The following is a 24,108-nucleotide window of genomic DNA, read 5'->3' as shown; positions in this document are numbered from 1 at the left end:
TTCCATCTTCTCTTAGCACCGCCTGCAGTTGTCTTTGATTCCATCTGTTACCTGTTCGTTCATTATCCACCCCATCCCCCGTATTAGCCAACATCCATCCACTGAGAGCTAAACACCTCTCTCTCTCTCTCTCTCTCTCTCTCTCTCTCTCTCTCTCTCTCTCTCTCTCTCTCACACACACACACACGCACTCTCTCTCTCTGTCTCTCACCCCCCCCACTCTCTCTCTTTGAATCGATCTTGGTTCAATGATGGAATTTGAACTCTTTGTGCATGTTAATCTAAAGTAGTGATTATGTCTGACGATATCATTATTCATTGTTAAAGTTTGTTTTCTCATTAAATAAAGAGCTGTTGTAAATTCAATTTGTCTTAAATTCAATTCTCTCTCTCTCTGTCTCTCTCTCTGTAAGAATGCCTGGTGAGCGATTAACAGCGAGGAACATGGCAGATGTGGGCCGCTTCCACGGTGCCGCACCGCCCACGAGGGTGGAGCTGACAATTCACAAGGATGAGGAGAAGAAGCAGGAGGAAGGGGGCTGTCGCCGTTGGTTTAGAAAAATGTGCCCATGTTGCTGTAAGCAGCAGAGCAGCAACACCTATGACATCACAGATAAGGTGGAGGTGGTGAAACCCCCGGCCCCGGCCCTCCCCAAACCTGAACCTCAGAAATGGGACCACAATGAAATGGAGGGTAACTACAATATATGCATTTCTTTTTATTTCCACTGTAATTAGTATCAAGCTATGATACTGTACATGTACACACGGCCTGTTCTAAAACCACACCAACACCTAGTTCTCAGCATTCATGTTGAGTGTTAACAAAGTTGGGTAAAATGACAATTTTCTTTGAGTACTAAAACAATATGTATGATAATTTAACGACAATACATCAAATTGGCACCTGCAGGGGGGCGTCCAGGCAGCATAGCGGTCTATTTCGTTGCCCACCAACACGGGGATCGCCGGTTCGAATCCCCATGTTACCTCCGGCTTGGTCAGGTGTCCCTGTCTGCGGGTGGGGAGCCGGATGGGGGTGTGTGTCCTGGTCGCTGCACTAGCGCCTCCTCTGGTCGGTCGGGGCACCTGTTATGGGGGGAGGGGGAACTGGGGGGAACAGCGTGATCCTCCCACGCGCTACGTCCCCCTGGTGAAACTCCTCACTGTCTGGTGAAAGAAGCGGCTGGCGACTCCACATGTATCGAAGGAGGCATGTGGTAGTATGGTGCCCTCCCCAGATCGCAGAGTGGGTGGAGCAGCGACCGGGACGGCTCGGAAGAGTGGGGTAATTGGCCAAGTACAACTGGGGACAAAAAAAAGGGGGGGGGGATTGGCACCTGTAGTCACAACTGTGCATGTAATATCACAATATGTCAAAAAGGATTTAGACCTTATTTTACAGATCAGGAAACTGACAAAACAAATTTATGTTAAATATAACTACATGACAAGTTCCCCAAATTTTGTAACACATGCGCATACATACACACAATTGGATCCCCCACATGGATGACAGTTGCTCCATGTAAAATTAGCTTTAATACACCCTGCCCTTTGGAATAAAATGAATTTATCTACAGCCCAAAAAAAGCCTTTCCTCTTTAATAATTGATGCTGCGCAAGTTTCCTACCACTTATATCTTTGTCAGTTGCCATCTGTGCATCCAGTTAAGACTTCAGGTTGAACATCAAAGGTTTGAGCTTCATTCCACTTAGCTTCACCAAATTGACCTTCTCTCTCTCTCTCCGTCTCTGTCTCTGTCTCTCCTTGTCTCTCTCTCAGACATGATGCTGTTGGTCCATTCTGTGGACCTGCTGAGCTCCCAGACGGGTCAGAACCGACAGGAGCACCACACCGACCTTTTCCACGGGGACGAGCTGATCATCCGCCGAGGTCAAACCTTTCAGATGGAGCTGGAGCTCAACCGGCCCTTCAGCGCCGACACAGACAAGCTGCATCTGGATTTCAGGACAGGTACGCTGCCGGAAAAGTTGGTGGGGTGCTAGCGATGGATGTGGGGTGGGGGGTGGGGGGGGGGTTTGGTCCTCGATACAGACGAGCATAATGTGAGTGGTATGGTGGTGTGGGGTGGTGTGCGTTGGTCCGGTCGTGTACATGCCGGTTTAGCTTATATAGGTTTATAGAGTATCTATCTACAAGTAGTATAGTAGTAGTAGTAGTAGTAGTAGTAGTAGTAAATCTACATGTGAGAGATGCTCTTAGATCAGCGTCTGATATATTGACATTGGGCTAACCCTGACCCTAACCCCTTATTTTTAACATTAATCTGATTGGATTAATGATGCGACATTATCAGTCAATCTAGCAATTAAAATTTATGTATATAGCATGTTTATATAGCACTTTATTTGTATAACATATTTTTCTCACTAAAATACAAAAAAAAATAGGTAGATGTCTCTCATCTGGATTTAGTGATGCTCTCCCCTCAGGGACTCGAACCCAGTTCTTTTGTTCAGTGGGACTCAAACCCTCTTACATCAGCTGTTGTGGTGCTGAGCCTCGAATTCATTCAGTCACTCCTTATAATGATAATACAGCTTCTTTCCTGGGGGACATGGTACACGTCAAATAGGATCAGGAATCAGGAACACTTTATTTTTAATTTCATTTCATGATGAAATGAAATGAAATATCGTTTCCCCCAGCCCACAGCAGTGCAACACAAAGACAGAAACATCCAAAAGCTACAAGAACTACAAGAACACAAATATCCAAACTAACAAATATATCCAAAATAACACACACACACACACACATACACACACACACACACATATATAAATATATAAACACTGTCCAAGGGAACGAACGCCAGCCAGGATGACTATCAGAGCCGCTGGTCTGCATGGCCTAGCAGTTAGCTTAGCCTGCCCGCTTCCGCATCCTGTCAGAACGCCCTCGGTATTTCCTCTTTGGGTGCACCTCTTGGCAGGGGCCGTGGTCCTTAGGCCCACTGGACAAAGCAGACCAGGCTTCCTCTGCCGATCCAACGCCGGCTCTCCCAGCCAGACACCCTCGACACACCTCCCCGCACCCCACACGACGACACCAAAATCACCACAGTCAAGGCTAGGCGAGGTCGCTGCCAGACCGCCCTCGGTGTTATTGGAACTGCCGGTCTGCATGGGCTAGCAGTTAGCTTAGCCTGACCCACTTCCGCATCCTGTCAGACCACCCTCGGTGTTAGCTCCTCAGGCACAGCTCTTGGCAAGGCCATGGTCCCTGGGCCCACAGGACGCAGCAGACCGAGCTCTCCCAGCTGATCCAGCGCCAGCTCTCCCAGCCATCAAACGGAGACACAAACTTAGACGCAGATGTGGACAAAAACACTGCATGGACGGTATAGGGTGAGGCCACCACAAATGTGAATTCGCACCGCCATCTTCCCAAATATTGGTAACCTTGTGTGTGCATGTGGAGCTTAATTGTGTATGGATAAAATCGAGGTTCACAGGTTTGGGGTGTCACAGGTCCACTGACAGAGAAAATGGAAACATAAAAATGCAAGAGGAAGAAGGACGTCGTGACTTTAGTGTTATGTTTTGTGTGTTAGTGTGTTATGTTTTGCTGTATTCACCAGCACTTGTCTCCCAGATTATAGCATACGGTGGTAATCCTGGCATGACATGACTTCCAGCTGTTGCTTTCTGATAAAGGGAGGGAGAGCAGCTGTGCAGCAGATGTGGATTAGTGTCATTGAGATGTAACGGCTAACATGTGGCTAACACATATAACCCATGCATACACGTCCATTTTCACTCTCCCCCCATCTGGCTGCAGGTACAGGTCTATAGCCTGGAAAAAACCTGCTTTGGCAGGAGTTTCCTCCCATTTTCCATAGCAGCTTCAAACAAAATACCCCCCTGAAAATCTTTGGATGTATCTGTGTAGCCCCGTCCCATTGAAAGCAGATATCATGATATAATACATCGATATGATTATCATTATAATAATATTCATATCGCCCAACACTATGTAATTGTGTTTGTAGACCCATGTGTGAACTAGCAGATGTATTTATGTCAGTATACATGGAGGTGTACAGACTGTGGCAGCATATATATCCTGTAACAGGATAGTAAAGAATCTCTATAATATACACTAGGACCGTCACAATATTACATTTTCACTTGTCCGGGTGGCATAGCGGTCTACTCCGTTGCCTACCAACATGGGGATCGCTGGTTCGAATCCCCGTGTTACACAATTGGCTGTGTCTGCAGGTGGGAAGTCGGATGTATAGGTATGTGTCTTGTTCGCTGCACTAGCACCTCCTCTGGTCAGTCGGGTTATCTGTTAGGGGGAGTGGGGAACTGGGGGGAATAGTGTGATCCTCCCACGCGCTACATCCCCCCAGGTGAGAAACTCCTCACCAATCACCAGGTGAGAAACTCCTCACTGTCAGGTCCACATGTATCAGAGGAGGCATGTGGTAGTCTGCAGCCCTCCCCGGCTCGGCAGAGGAGGTGTAGCAGCAACAAGGGCGGCTTGGAAGAGTGGGGTAATTGGCTGGGGTACAATTGGGGAGAAAAAGGGGGGAGGGGGGAATCCGAAAAAAAAATGCCACTATACGGTTATCATGGAAAAATATTTTATAGATAATTTCACAATATCTATAACCATCATTAAGATAATGATACCCCTTAAAATTCCTCCTAATCATTGCTTATTGTGCTTTCGGCGCCTCATTGCTACATCAAAAAAGTGAATCCTGTTTTGAGCTATGAGGAAAAAACGCTAAGTTTCAAAAACATTTTTGCAAACAGCAGTTACACACCAACATTTACTGTGTCTTCACGGTATTACACAACACTGTAAATGTTGGTTTTTTTAAACATCATGATAATGATGGATACCAGTACATATGGGTTCCACCTGACTCTACACACAGACACACTTTCACTCTCTTTCCTCTCTCTCTTTCTCTCTCTCCCTCGCTGTCGTTTTCCTACACAGACACCAAACACACACACACACACACACACACACACCCCGCTGCAGAGATGATCAGTAAGTCCACCAGAGCGTCTTCATTGTGGTTTAGCTCTTCACCCTCTGAGTCTCAGTGTTGATCGTTTCCAGACACCATAATACTTCCCTCGGATCTTAACGTCATAATGCACTGCTCCATGACACACCAGCAATTACCCCACCACAGAGAAATGTGTTGCCCCGCCGGAGGTGAACGCCCCTCGACATCACCTGACACTCGCACGGCCTCAAAGGAAATGAGAAATGAGGCGTGTGCAGGCCAGCGATTAGAACAGTTACCGTCTCAATGAGGTCATGAGACGCACCGGTCCCACCGCTTCGTCAGCTGTATCGCTGATCAGGACTTAGGTGTTGCCGCACAACTTGTGAGACACGGATGTGTCATTCTAGTCTCAGAATGGATCTTATTTTCATCCAGAAGTAATGCGTGGTGTTCAGAGTCGGTCACCAGTCAGTCCACCAGAGGAAAGAGACAGGATTTTCTTTTTTATCACTTTCCTCTCGGCAAGAATTCTAAACGGGGGGAGGAAGGGTGGAGAGCTCTTGCTCAGTCCAGACTGAACTTTGGTATCCTTCATACACCCCCCGAGAAACAGTATCCAAGGCCCGGTATGGTAATGCTGTCAAAAGCAAATAGCTTGGAGCAAAACATCCAGCAAGTCTGATGCCAGAGGCTCAAGATGAAGTTCTCCATTTAACAGCGTGGAGCCGGCCACGATGAGAAATTTATTTTTTTTTCCAGTATGAAAGATAAGCTCCTAGAGACGTGCTGGCTTTCCAAACTTTCGTAGCCTTGAGCATCATCATTTAGAAGTCAGTCCACGAAGGCGCATCCAGGCTAGTCGTCTAAGGAGGAGCTGATCGCTGATGTCTTAGCTCGCGGCTAACTCGCCGCATCTGTAACGCTGCAGAGTTTCCACAGCCGCAAAGCGTTGTTTACCCAGTCTAACCAATGCACAGCGACGTGGAAGGTTGTGATACGCGTGTGGTTTAAGCGTTGGCTTTGGTTGAGTCATTCACTGTGGAAACACACTGTGGATTACTGGGATGTGAGGGATGTGTTTACCCAGCGCCCAACCCAGATAGCAAAATTGTTGTGGTCCGGACCCGTCCCACACCCAACACTTTCATCCGGCCCACATACCGCGTGGAATGACGACACTTGGCCGGTCCAAAGGTGGCCCATATGTGTTTTGTGATATCTGGGCCATATTCACCATTTACCACACGGGCCACTTCAGGGTCACATCCAGATTACATGTTGCCAAGAGCACCGCATCTCTGCCAGAAAAGACCCACTTTTCATTTGGCATATTTGGGCCATATTTGCTATTATACACGTGGGCCACTTCAGGCTCACATCCATTTTGTCAGGGCCAGAAGAAGGCCATCCGTGCCGCATCCTTGTCTGAAGTGGCCCACATCCGAATGCTATCTGGCAACCGCACTACTAGGAAGTCACAAGTCAATTTTATTTGTACAGCCTGATACCATTGATTTATTTTTTGTTTTGCAATGAATCAGTTTATCAAGGTCACCTGTAGAAACAGTCGACAGCACCTCATTTTAGCAGTATACAACAGAAACCCTCGAAGTTTCACATGCATAAGGGAAGTGCAAAAAATACAAACTGTTTTGCATGCATAAACAGAGATACGTATGTGTGCGTGCACACACACAAACACACACACACACATGAAATACAGTTGAGAGTGACCTGTCAATCAGTTAGTCCCTGAATATATTACTTTCCCACCCATTTCAGATGGTAGATTTTTTTTAAAATTCCAGCATAACCCTGTAGCAAATGCATTATAGTGTGGCATGCTTTAGTATTTTATTCTATAAATGTGCTAAATACATTTGTACACTTAACCGGGTGTTTTTTCTTTAATCTGGACTTCATTTAAACTAGCTCCCTGTAGTGATAAAAAGAAAACGCTGTTGAAATGAAGTTGCAATGAAAGTGTTGTTTGTGATGCTGCAATCAACAGGGACTAATAAGGGGCATTGTTTGATGATCAAGCAGGACATGATGAATAACGGGTACTGGGTTTGAGTATGGGACTGTATAGGCTAGCATGGATGTATATACACTGGTATCAAAGACCATTTGGGACTTCAAATTCTTCCAACCATGCCTCTGGTCCAGAGATATAACGCACTATGCTGAGTTATGTGGATGGAATGAAATCATAAGCATTGAGTTTTGTCATGAAAAAACAGCTTCCCCCTGTAGATTAGTAGTCGGATAATAAATTGTTTTTTGTTGTTTCCCCCCCCCCTTTTCTCCCCAGTTGTACTTGGCCAATTACCCCACTCTTCCAAGCCGTCCCGGTCGCTGCTACACCCTCTCTGCCGATCCGGGGAGGGCTGCAGACTACCACATGCCTCCTCCGATACATGTGGAGTCGCCAGCCACTTCTTTTCACCTGACAGTGAGGAGTGTCACCAGGGGTGGGGGGGCGTAGTGCATTGGCACAATAAATTGAGATTAAGTGTAAATTTGAGCGTAGGATCCTTCAAGGAAAGCTTTGCACAAAATCATCCTATATTCAATTCCCCACAGCCTAGGATGACATGAAGTGATGGAATTGTACCTTGACATAATGTGAGCCATGTGACTTAATGTCATTTAAAATGACACAACACAAATAACACAACAAAACCAACACATCAACCAGGCATTAATTCCAGTTGTATTGTGTTTCTGTGTGTGTGTGTGTGTGTGTGTGTGTATGTAGCGTAACAGTGTATGACCACGGCTGTGAAGACTCGCTAGCCCTTGGCTAACTTGGCCGACCCTTTAGTTGACTGGTTAGCGCAGTCGCCCGTTGTGCAGGAAACTCAGGTTCGATCCTGCCTGCCCCCTAAATTCTCGCGCTACATTTGGTGGCAGACGCGGGACGCATATGCGCTCAGAGGCCTGAGGGGGAGCTGGTGTGCAGAATGCGTGGGGACGTGCTTCCCGAAGGAGGGGAGTAGTGTAACAGTGTACGACTTGATAGCCCGTTGGCTAAAGGGTCGGACCCTTTAGTTGACTGGTTAATGTGGTCGCCCATCGTGCGGGGAACTCAGGTTCGATCCCACCCGCCCCCTGAATTCTCCCGCTACACTAGTGTCAAAATCCGCCTTACGTTTACAAAGTTATAGTCATAACACAACCTTTGCAACAAACTGAAATAACGCAACAAAACATTGTTTGTCTCATGCAGGTCCCTTGCCCATGGTGTCAAAGGGTACCCATATCACCGTGCCACTGGTAAATGAGCTAATGGACGAAGGTTGGGAGGCCAAGATTGTTGAGCAGAACGGCAACAAGATCAAGCTGTCCATCAACTCACCCGCCAAAGCCGTGATTGGCCTGTATGGACTCTCCGTGACCACACAACCCCAGAAAGGAGGGCCAGCCAGCACCCACAACTCCAGCAAGGACCTCGTCATGCTGTTCAACCCTTGGTGTGAAGGTACGGGATGCTGGGAGGGGATAGTCTGGAGAGAAAGAAAGAAAGGAGTCAAGTCAAGGAGAAATTAGTTTAAAGGATAGATTCGTTTCACTTCTTTCAGCTATGGGATGCAGGGTATGAACTGCATAAAGTAGTTCCAAGTCCACTTCGATCTTGCTCCTATGTCCAAAACATATTCTGAATAGACATGAAATAAGGATTTGTGTGGCCGTACTGTGAGCTTCCCATTTTTCATATAATGGTTTTTGAAGGGATACACAATTGTACAAAATAGTACAATATACTCAACCTACAGGTCTGGGTTCAGTACTATACTATACTGAGTACTATACCTTACTATATATGCTTTACATATACATACTATACTATGCTATACTGTACTCTACTACTATACTGTTCTATACTTGCTATGCTATACTATACTCTACTACTATACTATTCTATACTTGCTATGCTATGCTATGCTATACTCTACTCTACTCTACTGTACTATACTTAACTATACTATACTACTATTCCTATACCATATTACAAATAAGGTTATTGCCCAGTCATAGTTATAGTATGTGGTTGTACCTGTGTACACGTCTGAAGGCATAGATATATGTAAATATGTATGGAGGTAAACTTTTATTTTGATGTACTTGCTGTGGCAACAAATTTCGGTAACACTTTAGTATGGGGAACATAAAAAACTTAATTACTAGAGAATTAGTAGTGATCAAGATGTCACTTTAGTATGGGGAACATATTCTAAGTAACAAAAACTTAATTTACAGTAATTTAACACTATTAACACTTGTAGTTTTGTGTTTTGTTATGTAAGAACAGACCATATTCATTAAGTGTTAGTAAGGGAGAATAACTCTTCTTGTGGTACTACCACCTTTAAAGTCCATACTAAGCAAAGCATATTGAGATGGTACTACTAATAAGCAATAATTCTGAGGTTATAGAGGGAAAACTCATACTTAATGGCTTACTGGTTGTATAATAAGGCCATGCAGAATAAGGCATCAATGAGTACGTAATAATGACCAATTAAGAGCCAATATGTTGCTAATGTGCATGCTAATAAGCACCTAATTAATGGTGACTACGTTCCCCATACTAAAGTGTTACCCAAATTTCCTCAAGAGGGACAATAATGAATATCTATCTATCTATCTATCTATCTATCTATCTATCTATCTATCTATCTATCTATCTATCTATCTATCTATCTATCTATCTATCTATCTATCTATCTATCTATCTATCTATCTATCTATCCTACAGTACAAGTGTCTGGCACTGTCTACAGACTGTAGTGAGGGTAACAGGGTTGTCATTTCTTGTTGCAGTCGCTGTCTCAAAATAAATTGCGGCGTGCTTCACCGTGTTAAACTTTGCGAGCAGGTGTGAAAGTCCAGCTCGGTGCTCAGGAATGTGTTTCCATCCATCACACAGATGACTTGGGAGTGCTGGCTGGGAACTGTTTGCGGAAATAATTCTGGTGCTGTTTTGGTGGGACTTTTGATAAATTCATCTTATTTTCATCATGTTCTCAATTAATCACTGAGCTGTCTTTCTGACAGATATAACGCTTCATCAAAACATGTCAGTTCCTTGAAGAAAAATGAAGCGCGTCTGTTTTCTATCTTGCAAAGCATCATTCAGCTTGCTGACTCCAGGAAGAAAGTGTATATACAGTGAATAAAGAGTTAAATTTCCCTTTTTATTTTTTTTGAGCAAATGGAAAAGTAGTAGCATCTTGGTTAAAAAAAAAAGAAGAGCTGTCTGTCTTTGATTATGGGTTGGTCACTTTTGGCAGTTAACCAAATCTTTTCTCTCTCAGTCCTTCTTCCCCAGGAGCAAGGTTTTATTTTCCTTCTAATGAAACTCAAAATTCCACAATTACTGTATAAATCACCACGGGGCTGCACCCTGCAGCTGGTGGCAATCCTCCCTCTCTCTTTTTTTCTTTTCTTACATTTTCTTGTATTTCCTCATTTTCTTTTAAACATCTCGCTGTCCAAAAGGGCCCTCTGTATTCTGCAAAGCGGCAGACCTCCCAGTACAGGGACTCGTAAACAGGGTTTCGGATATAAACACGGATGTGTGCGAAACTTGGAAACTTGGAGATTACTGCAAAATTTGAGAATGAGTTAAGAGTTTAAATGAACGTGTCTTTAGACGATCCGTTGTTCTCCCTTGCAGAAACTCTGCCTGTGTTTTGGTGCATGTGAGCGTGCATGTCAGTAAATGCACATGGGCTTTGCTGTGTTGCATTAGAGCCTGGCAATATAGTATGTATATCACATCAATACGCTGGTATGAGGCTGGGTGTGTTGTGGGGTTGTGGTTCTGGCAACATGGTGACATGACTTATATGTTGTAATTCCCTGGTCTTAAAGGCTGCATCGCAGTAAAGTGAGACCATTTTCTGAACTTATTCCACTGTTTTATGAGTGAAATGAACAATGAATGGGCGTCTGGGTAGCATGGCGGTCTATTCCATTGCCTACGAACACGGGGATCGCCAGTTCGAATCCCCGTGTTACCCCTGGCTTGGTCGGGCATCCATACAGACACAACTGTCCGTGTCTGCGGGTGGGAAGTCGGATGTGGGTATGTGTCCTGGTCGCTGCACTAGCGCCTCCTCTGGTCGGCCGGGGCGCCTGTTCGGGGGGGAGGGGGATGGGGGGAATAGCGTGATCCTCCGACATGCTACGTGCCCCTGGTGAAACTCTTCACTGTCAGGTGAAAAGAAGCGGCTGGTGACTCCACATGTATCGGAGGAGGCATGTGGTGGTCTGCAGCCCTACCCGGATCGGCAGAGGGGGTGGAGCAGCGACCTGTAACAGCACATTATAATGTCAAGGAAGCGCTATAGAAATGCCTGTTTTACTCCTGTATACCTCAGTAATTACCATCCGGACAGAAAAAAGACACATGACATTCACATGTAGTCATGTTATCACACATGTTGCACATGTTCTGTGCACATTAACAGGGAAATGTTCTGTGTGTTGCACATGTGATTTTATCATGTTAAATTGCACATGTGGAGCTTTCCACGTGGTTCTTCCATCACATCCACGTAACTCCGATATTTCAAGGTTATTTCTGGGAATTGGATGACCTGCAATATAAAAAAGTGAAAATGGGAAAAAAGTAGAACATAATTCGGCAACATAGGGCCCTTCTTCCATCCTAGTCTCTCTCCTTTCTCCCTTCTCTTTCATCAGCTCTCCTGACCTGATCCTCCCTACATCACCCCATCCTCTCTCTCTCTGTATCCCTCTCTCTCTCTCTGTATCTCTCTCTCTCTGTATCCCTCTCTCTCTCTCTGTATCTCTCTCTCTCTCTGTATCTCTCTCTCTCTCTGTAGCTCTCTCTCTCTGTATCCCTCTCTCTCTGTATCTCTCTCTCTCTGTATCCCTCTCTCTCTCTCTGTATCTCTCTCTCTCTCTGTAGCTCTCTCTCTCTGTATCCCGCTCTCTCTGTATCTCTCTCTCTCTCTGTATCCCTCTCTCTCTGTATCCCTCTCTCTCTCTGTATCCCTCTCTCTCTCTCTGTATCTCTCTCTCTCTGTAGCTCTCTCTCTCTGTATCCCTCTCTCTCTCTCTGTATCTCTCTCTCTCTCTGTAGCTCTCTCTCTCTGTATCCCTCTCTCTCTGTATCTCTCTCTCTCTGTATCCCTCTCTCTCTGTATCCCTCTCTCTCTCTGTATCCCTCTCTCTCTCTCTGTATCTCTCTCTCTCTCTGTAGCTCTCTCTCTCTGGAGCCCGCTCTCTCTCTGTAGCCCTCTCTCTCTCTGTATCCCTCTCTCTCTCTGTATCCCCCTCTCTCTGTATCTCTCTCTCTCTCTGTAGCTCTCTCTCTCTGGAGCCCGCTCTCTCTCTGTATCCCTCTCTCTCTCTGTATCCCTCTCTCTCTCTCTCTCTGTATCTCTCTCTCTCTCTGTATCCCCCTCTCTCTCTCTGTATCTCTCTCTCTCTCTGTATCCCTCTCCCCTCTCTCTCTCTCTGTATCCCCCCCCCCCCGTATCCCTCCCTCTCTCCCCCCGCTCTCTCTCTGCATTCCTCAGATGTTCGGTCATGGGTGAGATTCAGTTTAATCAACAGTTGGCAGTTCATGTCAGTACCTCTCCCCACCTTCTCCTTTAAAACTTCTCCCTGTTATTTGTTTCTCCTCCTCCACCTCTCTGCTGCCCCTCCCTCTCTCCCTCCCTCTTCTTTGCCCAAACAAAACTTCCTCTCTTTCTTTACCGTAGTCTTCCCTTGTGACCCTCCTCAGTGCCTCTTCCTTCCATCCTGACCACTCCTTCCCTTTCACTTTTTTTTGGCCTAACCTCTTCCTCCCCGCACTCGTTTTTTACCATCTCCTGCACTGTCTCTTAACACCCCCCTCCCCCCCGTTAGCCTTAAATGCCCCCCCCCATTCGCCTCCCTTTCCCCGCTAATCACACTTGTGTGTGAACCAGTGAGAGGCTAAACAGATGGGGAAAAAGACACACACACACACACACACACACACACACACACGCACACAGGCTCATGTCAATAGCACACACCCACACTGATGTCACACGGCACAAACCATTTCCCTGAAATGAGACCGGGGGCCCCACTGTGAGATTCAACCAGCTGTCGTGTTTCTTAACCATTTCCTGGCCTTGGGATCACTTTCACTTGTTCTTTATGGAGAAAGAAAAGTAAATCCCGCTCTCAGCTACGATGTTCAGTCACTGGCACATTTCAGCCTCGTGTTATGAGCCCAAAACAGGAGGAAAACAAACAAACGTCCCGACTGATAAATCTCCTTATTATGACATGTCCATCATGTGAATGAATAGGAGTTATTTTGAATCCATCCTACATTTTTACAATATTGCCGAAGCATGTGTAATGCTGTAAATTATATGAAGTGTGTGTTTTCTGACCTGTAGGATTTTGTTGTCTCTATGACACCAATACATCCGTAGTGTTTTTTATTCAAATTACTCAGCATAAAACAACTGCCTGTCTTGAATGAACAAAAAATGGTTTTGAGGGCGTTACCTCCGGCTTGACACAGACACAATTAGCCGTGTCTGCGAGTGGCAAGCCGGATGTGGGTATGTGTCCTGGTTGCTGCGCTAGCGCCTCCTCTGGTCGGTCAGGGCGCCTGTTCGGGGGGCGTAGGAACTGGGGGGAATGACGTGATCCTCCGATGCGCTACGTCCCCCTGGTGAAACTCCTCACTGTCAGGTGAAAAGAAGCAGCTGGTGACTCCACATGTATCGGAGGAGGCATGTGGTAGTCTGCAGCCCTCCCTGGCTCAGCAGAGGGGGTGGAGCAGTGATTGGGACAGCTCGTAAGAGTGGGGTAATTGGCTGGGTACAATTGGGGAGAGAAAAAAAAGGGGGGGGGGTGAAAAAAACTGGTTTTGATTGTTTGAAGTTTATGAGTATAGCACAGAATGAAATGTATATTTGATTGTATGTTGGCATTATATCTTTCCAGAGGACATAGTGTTCCTGGATGATGAGGAGGAGAGGAAGGAGTATGTACTGAACGACACTGGGAGGCTCTACTATGGCACAGAGAAACAAATTGGTGCTCGCACCTGGAACTTTGGACAGGTATTGACTTCAAAAACAGAAAAGTGACTTTAAAAGGATCAATCCAGTTCCTTTTTTTACTACCTTGGTCATATTTTTGTAGTTTTTTTGTCATCGTGCATCTTGGTTACACTGTCATTTTACTCTGTAAATTGATATCATAACCGATCATAAGACCAAGGTTGTGAAAGACCTTCTGTGACCCTAAAATCTAACTCCTAAATGACTGAATCATTTTTATTAATGCTATCTGTCACTCAGCATTAATAATAATATGTGTGTTGCCTTTCCTGTTAGTTCCATGAGGGGATCCTGCAGGCGTGTCTGTTTGTCCTTGAGAAGAGTGAGATGCCTCCGTCCGGTCGGTCGGATCCAGTCAATGTGGTCAGGGTCCTCTCTGCCATGGTCAGTTAAATGTCCAAATTCTGGACCTCTCATAGTATTTCATATACCTACAAATATAGCTTCATGTACCAGTAGGTGTAATGATATGTCCCAATACGTCACACTTTAGATGTTCATGTTTTATGTCGCAAAAGTGTACAATGTGAGACAGCAAAGAAGATTCTCAAAACTAATAGATATACGTAGATAGGGTGTAATAAAATATTGATAAATGTGAGTATCGCAGTACTATTTCTCATAATATTGTATGATGTTCAAAAAATGTGCATATATTCTTGTGATTACACACAAGACGACATGGCAGCCGCACTTCTTCATTGTGTAGTTTCCATCTCTGACCACTAGGTAGTAGGTGCAGTATTATAACAGGGCTGCACAGAACCACAACAGCATGTGTTTCCAGTACCAAACTAGCTATGGCTCTGATTACTCTGATTTTATACATGAGGTGTCAACTTTATGAAATTTTTCTAAATCTTTGACAAAATGCTGGTATATATCATGGTGTTTGCAATGTCATAATATATTGTAATATAATGAATCATGATACCTGTATCATAATATAAATCGTATTGCCAAATTGTTGCCAATATACAGGCCTAGTATTAGATTACTTGGATTAATTTGTTCTGTTATGCTAACCCCTTGTGATTGACAAATAGTCACTGACCAATCCCTCCCCGGCCTTCTCATTTCAGATAAATGCACAAGATGACTTGGGAGTGCTGGCTGGGAACTGGTCTGGAGATTACTCAGAGGGGGTTTCTCCAACAGCCTGGAGTGGCAGTGTGGAGATTCTCAGGAAGTACCACGCCGCTAATGGGACTCCTGTAAATTATGGACAGTGTTGGGTGTTCTCCGGGGTCACTACGACAGGTGAGTTTGTGGTAGATGGGAGGAGAAGATGCCAGCTAAAGCTAGCTTGAGACTAGGCAACGTTCCCAAAGATTCTTAGTCCTAGCCTTCATCTGCATAATCACAAGAGTTTTAGAAAAAGTCACAGTCAGCCAAGTAGTATGACACCATCATCGACTCAATTTTAGTGCTATTTTGTTGCTAGTTGTAGGGGCAGGTTCTCATGTCTGTGATGTCTATGAGCTGTCAGGTGGAAGTACAATTTACAGGCTTTACAAAGCAGGAAGTAAGCAATAAATCACTCCTTCTCGCCTCCATTTCTCGCTGAAAAGTGATCAACCCATATCGTCTGTGATCTTACAAATATTATCTGCCCGGTCCGCGGTGGTGTAGCGATCTAAGCATCGGCTCTGTGTCGATGCAGTTGCCCACTGGGGACTGGGGTTCGCGCCCCGGTCTCGTCAGATCCGACTATGGCCGGACTCGACGAAGCAGCGATCATTGGCAGCGCTGTCTTCGGGAGGGGGGCGGAGTCGGCTTGTGTTCGTCACGTGAATGCGTCTCTGTGTGTGTCGGAAAAACAGTGGTTCGGCCTGGAGTCGCCTTGTCACGAAAGTGGTGAGGCGGTCTCCTTCGAGACTGCCGGCCGGAGAGATGCAGTTGGCGAACGCATGCAGTGCGAGGGTGGGTGTTTGAATTGAAATAGGGATCGATTGGCCACTAAATTGGGAGAAAAAGGGAAAAATCAGAAATAAATTTATAAAAAAACAAATATTATCTGCCCCATTTTCACCGCATGCTCTTCTTTCTTCTTTTTATATGAAGGAGAACACACACACTGTGCCAGCAGCAGCAATTTGTAGATGCTTGCTCTCCATTTTCTCCATTTTGTTTGTTTGCCTTTGCATGGTGCTTCGCTCTCTTTCTGGTATGCTTCAAGTTGATTGCCTACCAAAACGAGGTGAGCTAGCTCATGCTACTCTCACGGCGCAAGAAGAGTTTTGAAAGTTTGTGCAGGAATCATGTAGGATCTCACTCAATCCAGGGCTTTTAGAACAGCATCGTTAATGTAGCGTCATCAAATATCAAATTATTATCCTTGACCCTAACCCTAACCTTAACCGTTATGAAACCCCTGGAATTTAGTGAGACTCAGTCACGCCATGCAATTCCTTGTCCTTTAATGTGACAACATTAAACAGGGCTACTGAGATTCGGAAACTGTAGTCTTTAAATGTGACATGCCCTGGTCCAGTTGAATCATATGTGAGAGCAAGCTGCTCTAAAGGAAGGGTTTTTTTCTTCGCATTGTTCATGTCTGATTAGAAGCCAAACAACTGGAGAAAAATCTGCAGATGGTATTATTCTGGACTCCTTGTTTCTTATCTATCAGGGTTTTTTTTTTCTTCCTCGATCTGTTTGCTCTGTAATGAAATAGTTAATCCATAGTACTCTCAGGAATCACCCCACACATCCCAGCTGGCTGACCTTTGCACATAGCATTGGTCCTGATAGGCACCCTTAGCTCGTATCTACCCAAAATATCCAGACTGCATTCCTGCCGTGCCGACCACTTTTGAAACAGACTGACAGGTGTTGCTGTCCTTCAGGCAGGATAATAAAATTCGATCCAACTGTTCTTACAGCTAACATGCAGGACATTTTTTTTTGCTAGTGTAATGCCCGATAACATTGTTTCAGTCATGATATGCTAACCCATGTTTGTTGACTTTGTAAATTCTCTGTTTGAGTCACTCTCCTCACATCTCTCTCTCTCCAGTGCTCAGGTGTCTTGGCATACCTGCCCGCAGTGTAACCAACTTTCAGTCCGCCCACGACACCGATGTGTCCCTCACCACAGATGTATATTTCAGTGAAGATTTGGAACCAATTGAGGAGCTCAACCGTGACTCTGTGTGGTAAGACACCATCTACCTTGTCATGATCGTAATATAATTCAAGCCACGAGAAAGCACTCTATATTTAGATCTGCCCCCGAATGAACCCCTTGTCTCAATAGAGACGAGGGGTTCATTTCTTCAACTATCCATTCTGGTTCTTCTAATAAAGTAGAATCCATGGTGGCATTGAATGATCATCTAACATTATAAAGCAGAACTACATCTGGTATATCATTACACAATTTGTGTCTCAGATAAATGCTTGCCAATTCTCGTATTTACTGGTGGATGAAAGAAGGAGATCATAAGGTTTCTGTTCAACTTCTGTTTCTTTTCAAATGAGAAATGAAAGTGAAGTTGGAACTTGCTGCAATCCATGCAGTTAGCTTTCAGTAAAACGTAAGACAGTAAAATCAGTGTAGCTCTTCCTGGTGTATCTCAGGTCCTGTTTATCAGATGTATCTTAATTCTATGATTTATAGTCTATAAAACATTTGAGTATATCAAAATCCCACCCCCCCCAAAAAAGGCGGCATGGTGGCACAGTGGTTAGCGCTGTTGCCTCACAGCAAGAAGGTCCTGGGTTCGAACCCTGGGGTTGTCCAACCTTGGGGGTCATCCCAGGTCATCTTCTGTGTGGTGTTTGCATGTTCTCCTTGTGTCTGCGGTGGGTTTTCTCCGGGTGCTCCGGTTTCCCCCACCATCAAAAAGACATGCACGTTAGGGTTAATACTCCTGTCTGTGCCCCTGACCGAGGCATGGCAAGACGACCTGGAGTTGGTCCCCGGGCGCTGCACGGCGGCTGCCCACTGCTCCTAGCTACACAGCTAGGATGGGTTAAATGCAGAGGGTAATTTCCCAACGGGGATCAATAAAGGATCTCAAATTGAAATACCTCACACCAGGTTTGCTTCACCCTGCATTTAACACTAATGGCCTAAAGCACCTGAAATGATTAAAAAAAATGGTCTAAACTCACTGACCGATGCTCTACATTAAACAACACAGATCAAATCAGTTTAGCTTAGCCTTAAATGTATAAGCATCACAATGTGATTCTATGAGTATAGGGCAATTCTAAACGAGTCTTAGCCTAACATCATATAACTGTATAACTCTCAATAGGAACTTCCATGTCTGGAATGACTGCTGGATGGCCAGACCAGACCTGCCCCCTGGTAATGGAGGTTGGCAGGCCGTGGACTCCACCCCGCAGGAGACCAGCCAGGGAACTTTCCGCTGTGGCCCTGCCTCCGTCAACGCCATCCGCTCCGGCCAGGTCTACCTCAAACACGACACACCCTTCGTTTTTGCCGAGGTGAGTAAATGATTACAGGAGATATACTTAAAGGGTTATTTCGGTCCTTTAACCCATTTACTACAAATCACTGATACTTTACATTTCTACTGACTATTCTGCAAAGCATGCTGTAGTACTTGTCCAGATTTCTTCCAGGCATGCAGCCATTGCTTTCCATTCATTTCAGTATGTTACAAATACCAACATGCACAGACTTGAAACTTGGTTGAGATGGGTAATCTAACCATAATAATCCACCATAATAAACATTAAGTCAGAGCAATGTTATTGAGAAGTTGTTTGATGTGTGTGTCAGAACACATTTGTAGACACCCATCACAACAGAACATGTGTCTCCACCAAAAATGAGTCCCTGTGGGAAAAAAAAATGTTTTACAGATGAAATTCAAATGTCAAAGATGTTTTGGTGGTGACAGAATTTGAAGGTGGGTTTATAACATGAATGATATGAAAATTGGCTATTGAAATATTGGCTATTAAAACAGGAAAATTGGCTGATTATAAAAAAAACCTAAAAAAACTGGCATGCTTTGGAAGATGGTTGGAGTAAGGTAAAGTATCCACAGTTTGTAGTAAATGGGCTAAAATATGCAAAAATCCCGGTATGGCCCTTTAAGCAGGGATATGTACTATGTTTTGCTCTTGATTAAAAAAGATGGTGTTTAGGGCATCCGGGTGGTGTGGCGGTCTATTCCGTTGCCTACCAACACGGGGATCAGGGGTTCAAATCCCCATGTTACCTCCCGCTTGGTCAGGCGTCCCCACAGACACAATTAGCCGTGTCTGCGGGTGGGAAGCCAGATGTGGGTATGTGTCCTGGTTGCTGCACTAGCGCCTCCTCTGGTCAGTCAGGGCGTTTGTTTCGGGGGGGGGGGAATAGCGTGATCCTCCCACGCGCTACATCCCCCTGGTGAAACTCCTTACTGTCAGGTGAAAAGACGCGACTGGCGACTCCGCATGTATCGGAGGAGGCATGTGGTAGTCTGCAGCTCTCCCTGGATTGGCAGAGGGGGAGGAGCAGCGACCGGGACGGCTCAGAAGAGTGGGATAATTGGTTGGGTACAATTGGGGAGAAAGGGAGGGGAGGGGGGTGGTGTACATGATAGGTGAAGCGTACATGATAAAGGGGTTGTTTCTAAATTCATATTGCAAAGTGAAATACAGGTAGTCAATCCTAAAATGCAGTTTCTCAAGACTGACTTTGATTGGGTGTAAAAATGCCTCTGAGTCGATGCTGTTTGAAACTGGTTTATACAGAATGGTGATTAAGTCTTTTGGAACGAAAGCAGCATTTTTAAGCAACTTTTGTCACGCAAATGACCCGATTGGCCAATTTTTCATTGTTTGTAATGGTTAAGCTTATCAAGTGTGTGGGTCATTCATCCACCAGGTGAACAGTGACAAGATCTACTGGCAGAGGAACGTGGATGGGACCTTCAGACAGTTCCACAGTGAGAGGAAAGCTGTCGGACACAACATCAGCACCAAGGCTGTGGGCTCCGATGAGAGGAACGACATCACACACCTCTACAAGCATCTAGAAGGTACTGAATGTCATATCTCAGTCTTACTCTATAGTTATCGCACATCTTGTTCAAAGTGATGTCTCAGAGATACAGTGTCAAACCTTGAACGACTGTTTTCGGATTTTGAATTGACAGAATAAAATGCAAAGATCCAGCCCAATGAAAATCATGTTTTCCAGTGTCGTACTTTTTCAAACCTTACCCAAAATATCAGATCTGCCATCGTTCTGAAAATATGACTAAAGCCCCTTGAGAAACTCTCCTCGAGGTTGTCAATTTAATTAAACCATTTCATGTAACTAATCTGACTGTGGACTGGGTGAACAATGACTTATCTGTCACCTGGTCAGTTTTTGAATCATTGCCTAGCAACAAAATACAAGTTAACGAGCTAGCTAGCTGTCAATAAAGAGTCTTATGAACTCAACCTCCTGAGAACTGCCTGACTGAATTAAAATCATTGGATTGGATCTTTAAGAGCTACCGTGATTTATTTCGCACCCCCCTGTGCCAGCCACTTTAAAAAGTATGTGGCTCACTGCACCAGAGATACATGGGGTGCATACTGATTCTCTGCTCTGAACTCAAGTACACCACTTCACCTGCATCTCCACATGTTGAAATATTTCCTATTGTTTGCTTTTATTGGAGACAGAGTGCATAATTTCTCTTACATCTGTCCATAAATCCTTCGGGCCTCTAAAGTAATAAAACATGCTCCTCTGCATCACTCTCCATCTGCCGTTTCCTCCAGGTTCAGAAGAGGAGCGCATTACTGTGGAGACGGCCAGTCGCTATGGCAGCAAGCCAGATGTGTACTGCACTCCCATGGCAGAGGATGTGAGCGTGAATGTGAAGATGGATGGCGAGGGGCCCAGGATGGGCACCGATGCTCAGCTGACCATCGAGGTGAAGAACCTGAGCTCACAGCCCCGCCGAACGACACTGCACAGCCAGGTGGCTGTCATGTACTACACTGGTGTATTGAAGGGCACTTTCAAGAAGGACAAGATACCTGTGGAGCTTATGCCCAATGAAGGTTAGCTTTCTGCTGAGGTTGAGGTAGCATGTGCTACAGTGAAATGACTAATGCAATGGCAAAAAGCAAGTAATACAAATATACATATTTATGTAGTCATTGTACTTGTACCTAATTCATCCAGGAAGGGAAACTATATCACAGACACCATCTCTAGCAGCATACAACATATTGCAATCTCAAACAGGACGAGTCCAGGTCAAAAATAATACATACAACCCATATGCCATGGGTTTACGTCTTCCTAGAGGCCAGATTACGTAGTCGAATCAGGCAGCCAACCATTGATTTCATTCGACCATCTCATAAGGTACAAATAATGTCTGTACCTCCCAGTCTTAAGATATCCTTTAATCTTTTTTGTATTTTACACACAGTGAAGACCATCAACTGGGTACTGCCCTACCAGCAGTACCAAGACCAGCTAGTGGACCAAGCAGCCCTGATGCTGACCCTGTCTGGAAAGGTCTCTGAGACCAAGCAAGTCCTAGCAAACCAGACCACATTCAGACTCCGCACACCTGATCTCAGCATCAAGGTAGGATGGCTGCTACTAACTTCTTCGAAAATCGAAAAGTTAGCTGTTGGCATCCATCTTCGTATCAGACTGGGATGCTTTCAGTAGTTGCTATTTAAGATTTCTACATGTTTCAAATGAGCTAGTCTGTACGAATCATCGGCAGTCATTCATACCTTTTCTGAATGGCTAAATTCGAAGGTGGGGCAAGAGGAGTGGGATCATAAACATAAAGTCTTTGTAATCATGATGCGACGAGTCAAAAAATACAGATAAAATCGAACACTCACAGTTTTAACTCGAAGCAGTTCATGGTGGAAGTATTGTGTGAAGATTGACAAGATAGATTTTCAGGACCACTCAAGACCCCACCCACTTTCACATCTAAACACACCTGTCTACGTGGGTGTAGACTTCAGAATGCCAATTTCGTAAAGTTTTGGACATAGACCTCTCCAATATGAATGCTATCCGACGTTCTGTTCAGCACTTTGTCTGAAGCATAAACATGAAGCTTGCAGTCTGGTACAGTGGTTTGAATGGCACTCTGTCATCTGTTGCTCTGGTTTCTTGCAGCCTTTGGGAGATGCTATAGTGGGTAAGGAGATGGCAGCCAAGATCACTTTCACCAACCCCCTGCCAAAAACACTGCGGGGTGTTATCTTCAGAGTGGAGGGACTGGGTCTGCAGAAAGGCCATGAAGTTTTTGTAGGGTAAGAAAGACACTATGACACATGACGTTAATGCACTTGCCTATGATGGAAAATGTGCTACCAAAACTACTTCATATAGTACTACGATGATGATATGATCACTATGTAATGATGCCAGTTGGTGTCACTTGAATTTATCTGCTAATCACTGACTCTTGTAAGTCGCTTTGGATAAAAGCGTGTGCCAAATGAATGTATCTAAATGTGCCCCATCTCTCTCTCTCACACATCCATCCACACACACACACACACACACACACACTTGTACTTCTATCTTTGTGAGGACCCCTCATTGACTACATTCATTCCCTAGCCCCTAACTCTTACCTTAACCATCAGAACTCCATGTCTACCCTTAACCCTTACCCTAACCTAATCCTAACCCAAAACCCAAGTCCTAAACTGACAAGTCTCTCTACTGGGTGACACTTTTAGACTAACGTTCAACATCTCCGTCTGTCTTTCAGTGATGTTAGTGGTCACGCCACAGTAACTGTGACTGAACACTTTGTCCCGGCCCAGCCGGGGCCCAGGAAGCTGGTGGCCTCGCTGGATTGTAAGCAGCTCACACAAGTCCACGGTGTCGCTGACGTCATGGTCCGGGAAAACTAAGAGAAAGACTTCCAGCTCGCCTACAGTCCCCTTATGTCTGTCTCAGCTTAATGTAATTTTCTTTTGTCTCACCTCAGAATGACTCTGAAAGCCTTAAATGATGCAAGGATGGGAGATAAGGTTCTTTATTTTAATTTCACTCATATGCAATTTTATTTTAAAACAGTATTATTAGTTAACTTGAAAGAAAGATATAGAACCATAAATATATTTATACCTATTCCTTATTTTTTACATGGTGTTATACTTGGTAAACTACAATAAGAAAATGTAGTGCAGAACTTAAGCATGAATCAAGTGTTTCTAATTAAAAGGCGTTGGTAGCAAAGTTATCAAACTACCGCAACAAGCATCTCCATGAATACCTAACCAACCTCACAGCTTTTCCTTGTACTTGTCTTTTCCAACACACTGAGCAACTGCAGGAAGTCAAGGTCATTATTTCATATTAAAGTATTTTTGTATGTTCCTATATCCTTTAAGATATATGCACTGAAATAATATGTTTATTGTGGCATTTGTATGAAAAGCATTTTCAGACAAAATGCACCGCTCATAGCTTTACATAAAGGAAGAGCACTTCAGTAACACGCATTCACAGAGAATGACGACAAAAAGGAAGTGTATTATATTTTGGTTGTTTTGTGACAATTTGAGTTTTTGGCTGGGAGGATGTACAGTCATGTTGTCCTGTGACTTCAGTGCATTGGCTGCCATTGAGATGGTTGAAAGAAGATGCTATGGACAATCACTTTTCTGCTGCAATATTACACATCTACTGTAGAAATATGAAAAAGTGTACATATACCAGACTAAATATGACCACGAGGATATTTTACTCGATAAAACAGTTCATTGATTTCAAACGTTTGTCTTTTATCTTGAGAGCCAGTGACCGAAACGTATGGGAAAAAAAATAGCCATGTAAGTTTTACATCTCGTGTCACTACTGTTTGCAGAATACTGACCAAGTATTGGAAATGAATGAATGAGTGATGGAAAATGTTCCCTTAACTGGTTGCTTGCAATGACTTTTTGTGTTTGATGGTGTAAATGTAAACGCTAAGAATGAATTTAGTATTGTGTTGCAATGCACACATCAAGGTGTGTCTTTTATTGACACTTTTGTACATTTCAACCAAAAG

General features: G+C 44.5%; 1 protein-coding gene across 1 annotated transcript in view; it reads left to right on the top strand.

The window, feature by feature from the left end:
• tgm1l1 (transglutaminase 1 like 1) overlaps nt 1-22,978 on the top strand; it is a 29,184-nt gene extending 6,206 nt beyond the window's left edge. Inside the window, exons 2-14 of the mRNA XM_056292830.1 lie at nt 414-694; nt 1,787-1,978; nt 8,236-8,487; nt 13,977-14,095; nt 14,372-14,479; nt 15,178-15,355; nt 17,115-17,253; nt 18,361-18,553; nt 19,947-20,100; nt 20,837-21,121; nt 21,499-21,659; nt 22,215-22,351; nt 22,819-22,978. Of these exons, the coding sequence (XP_056148805.1) occupies nt 415-694; nt 1,787-1,978; nt 8,236-8,487; nt 13,977-14,095; nt 14,372-14,479; nt 15,178-15,355; nt 17,115-17,253; nt 18,361-18,553; nt 19,947-20,100; nt 20,837-21,121; nt 21,499-21,659; nt 22,215-22,351; nt 22,819-22,963 (2,343 nt within the window). The 5' untranslated portion in view covers nt 414 and the 3' untranslated portion in view covers nt 22,964-22,978. The remainder of the gene's footprint in view (nt 1-413; nt 695-1,786; nt 1,979-8,235; nt 8,488-13,976; nt 14,096-14,371; nt 14,480-15,177; nt 15,356-17,114; nt 17,254-18,360; nt 18,554-19,946; nt 20,101-20,836; nt 21,122-21,498; nt 21,660-22,214; nt 22,352-22,818) is intronic.
• Nucleotides 22,979-24,108: the final 1,130 nt, after the last annotated feature.

This window comes from Lampris incognitus, chromosome 14 (genome assembly GCF_029633865.1).
Source record: "Lampris incognitus isolate fLamInc1 chromosome 14, fLamInc1.hap2, whole genome shotgun sequence".
In the NCBI taxonomy this organism is placed as follows: Eukaryota; Metazoa; Chordata; class Actinopteri; order Lampriformes; family Lampridae; genus Lampris; species Lampris incognitus.
The sequence above is the reverse complement of the archived record's forward strand: the minus strand, read 5'-3'. Positions and strand labels throughout refer to the sequence as shown.